The following is a 2,500-nucleotide window of genomic DNA, read 5'->3' on the forward strand; positions in this document are numbered from 1 at the left end:
TAGCATCTTTTATGGTATTTGAGCAGCTGACCGTGCACCGCACTTCATATGTTCCGGTGCCACTAGATCAACTTCTAAACAGCCTCTGGTCGGCATGGCGACAGAGTTGCCGTGGACCTTGGGGGTATATTGTACCTGATGCTCCTGGTTCCGATCTGCCGTAGGCGCCCAACGTGGCGGTCATCGTGACTGATGGCCGGCCGCAGGACCGCGTGGCCGAGGTGGCGGCGGAGGCCCGCGAGAAGGGCGTCGAGATTTACGCAGTGGGTGTGGCCAGGGCCGACATGACGTCGCTGAGGGCCATGGCGTCGCCGCCCTTCGAGGACCACGTGTTCCTGGTGGAGTCCTTCGACCTGATCCACCAGTTCGGCCTTCAGTTCCAGGACAAGCTCTGCGGTAAGGGCCTCCTGAGGGTTCATTGTGGAGTGGTGTCCAACATGTCAAGGTGGATCGTAAAGTTTAGAGTTTCAAACTACGACGAGTGGGAGCTGATATCACTCTATGATGTCACACTGCTCCCGTTTTCATATATTTAAGGTATTTTTAACTGTCGTGGAAGGTAACAAAGCACATGTACTTGTCTGCTGTACTTTGAGAGACTTTCAGCTCCCTTACATGTCAAAGACTCTACTACTGCTACTTTAAATAAAAATCAGTATTTATCTTGACGTAAAATACAAAAGCAGGGACTGGATCTATCAAACTGCTCATCAATCTATCATTCGCTCCATTTCCTTCTAAATTATTAAGACTCCACCAATTAAAAACATAGTGAGAGTGAGCTTCATACATTCAAAGATATTTTAAAAAGGTGTTTTGAGGCCTATATCTGAGCTAAAGGAAGACATTGTTACAGCAAAACGTACCATGAAAATCAACACACAAAAACTACATATACTTGAAGTCAGTTTAACCATTAAGAGTAATGTGAATAAAAGCACAAGGTGCCACTGAGGAGCAGAAACCAAAACATTCGTCAGAGGCTTTCTGGTGAGGTTGAACTGGAGGAGGTAAAGACAGAGATTAAACGTCTCTCCGATTCGTTTCGGCTCCTTCCTTTGGAGTCAAATCCCTCCAAGTTATGACCTGGAACCCAAGGCACTCTTTGCTGGAGGCAGATTTTTCCTTCTTGTGGTTCAACGGTAATTAAAGCAGGTCCTGAGTATGAACACAAGGTTATATCAGTTCATACTGAGTATAAAAGCCTCTTTAGATACCTGGGGGGTGAAGCGGGGGGGGGGGGGGGGTTGAGGGGGAGGACATGTCTCTTGGGTCCAGCTCCACATTTTCAGTCTGAGAAACTCTCCAACATGAAGCCAGACACTCTGGCCCACCTGTTGCTGCAGGGTCACAGAGTCCAGCATCCCACCGGGGGCGTAATGCTGGACTCTGTAGCACTGTCGTGAAGTGCTTTCCCGTCTGGATGAATTCTCAGAACACGCTGCGCCCACTTCAGGAGGTCCTGCTTCTGATCTGAGATGGAGCATGGACTTCCAGCCTCAGCAGAAACATCAGCAGAGGACGAGAACAAAAGCACCACCAGAGGACCGAACCACCACTAGAGGACCGAAGCACCACCAGAGAACCAAACCACCAACAGAACCACCACCAGAGGACCGAACCACCACCAGAGGACCGAACCACCACCAGAACCACCACCAGAGGACCAAACCACCAACAGAACCACCACCAGAGGACCGAACCACCACCAGAGGACCGAACCACCACCAGAGGACCAAACCACCACCAGAGGACCAAACCACCACCAGAACCACCACCAGAGGACCGAACCACCACCAGAACCACCACCAGAGGACCGAACCACCACCAGAACCACCACCAGAGGACCGAACCACCACTAGAGGACCAAACCACCACCAGAACCACCACCAGAGGACCGAACCACCTCCAGAAGATCAATGCTGAAAAGGCACAAATTGATCGATAGATATTCACCAGAATGCAGCATATGAAGTGTTCGATGCTCAAAGTTTCCTGCTGTTCTGTGCAGCCCATTTGTTTTTCCTTTGAGCCTCTTCCCCTCGTATTGTCTCTGCAGGGGCGTGGTGCCAGACACTAAAGGGGAGGGGTGGACAGGTCAGTAGGGTCCAGGTGTAGTCTGGACAGATGGGTCTTGACGGGAAGCCTTTCAGCCGCTCTGCCCCTAGGATGAGCTTGTTCCACCTTTGTGGTGCCAGGGATGAGAAGCGTCATGTCCAGGACGAGTCCGGGCAGCATTGGAGGAGCCAGGCATCCCACAAGGGTGGAGGAGCAAAGAGTGGAACCTGACAAGGGGTTGGAATTATGGTGGAGCCACATTAAGTATTGTCGTGGCTATTTGGATTGAAAAGTAAAGCCTCTGTCCGAGCAGGAGAGGAACATTTTCTGCCGCATTGGCGATCGCTGTTCCACTGAAGTCACAAATGGGAACCAAATCCAGCTTTCCAGAACATAACCATAAACCATGGCGATCACCGTGGTGATTGTTACTGTGAGCAAA

At 50.8% G+C, this 2,500-nt stretch overlaps 1 protein-coding gene across 4 annotated transcripts in view; it reads left to right on the forward strand.

Moving 5' to 3' along the window:
• Window positions 1-2,500, forward strand: part of matn4 (matrilin 4) — a 29,422-nt gene that overhangs the window by 12,833 nt on the left and 14,089 nt on the right. For all 4 annotated transcript variants that reach the window (XM_080000648.1, XM_080000647.1, XM_080000649.1 and 1 more), the window contains exon 5: window positions 165-396. In XM_080000648.1, coding sequence (XP_079856774.1) covers window positions 165-396 — 232 coding nt within the window. The remainder of the gene's footprint in view (window positions 1-164; window positions 397-2,500) is intronic.

The sequence above is a fragment of the Zeus faber genome (genome assembly GCF_960531495.2).
Source record: "Zeus faber genome assembly, chromosome: 5".
Classification (NCBI taxonomy): domain Eukaryota; kingdom Metazoa; phylum Chordata; class Actinopteri; order Zeiformes; family Zeidae; genus Zeus; species Zeus faber.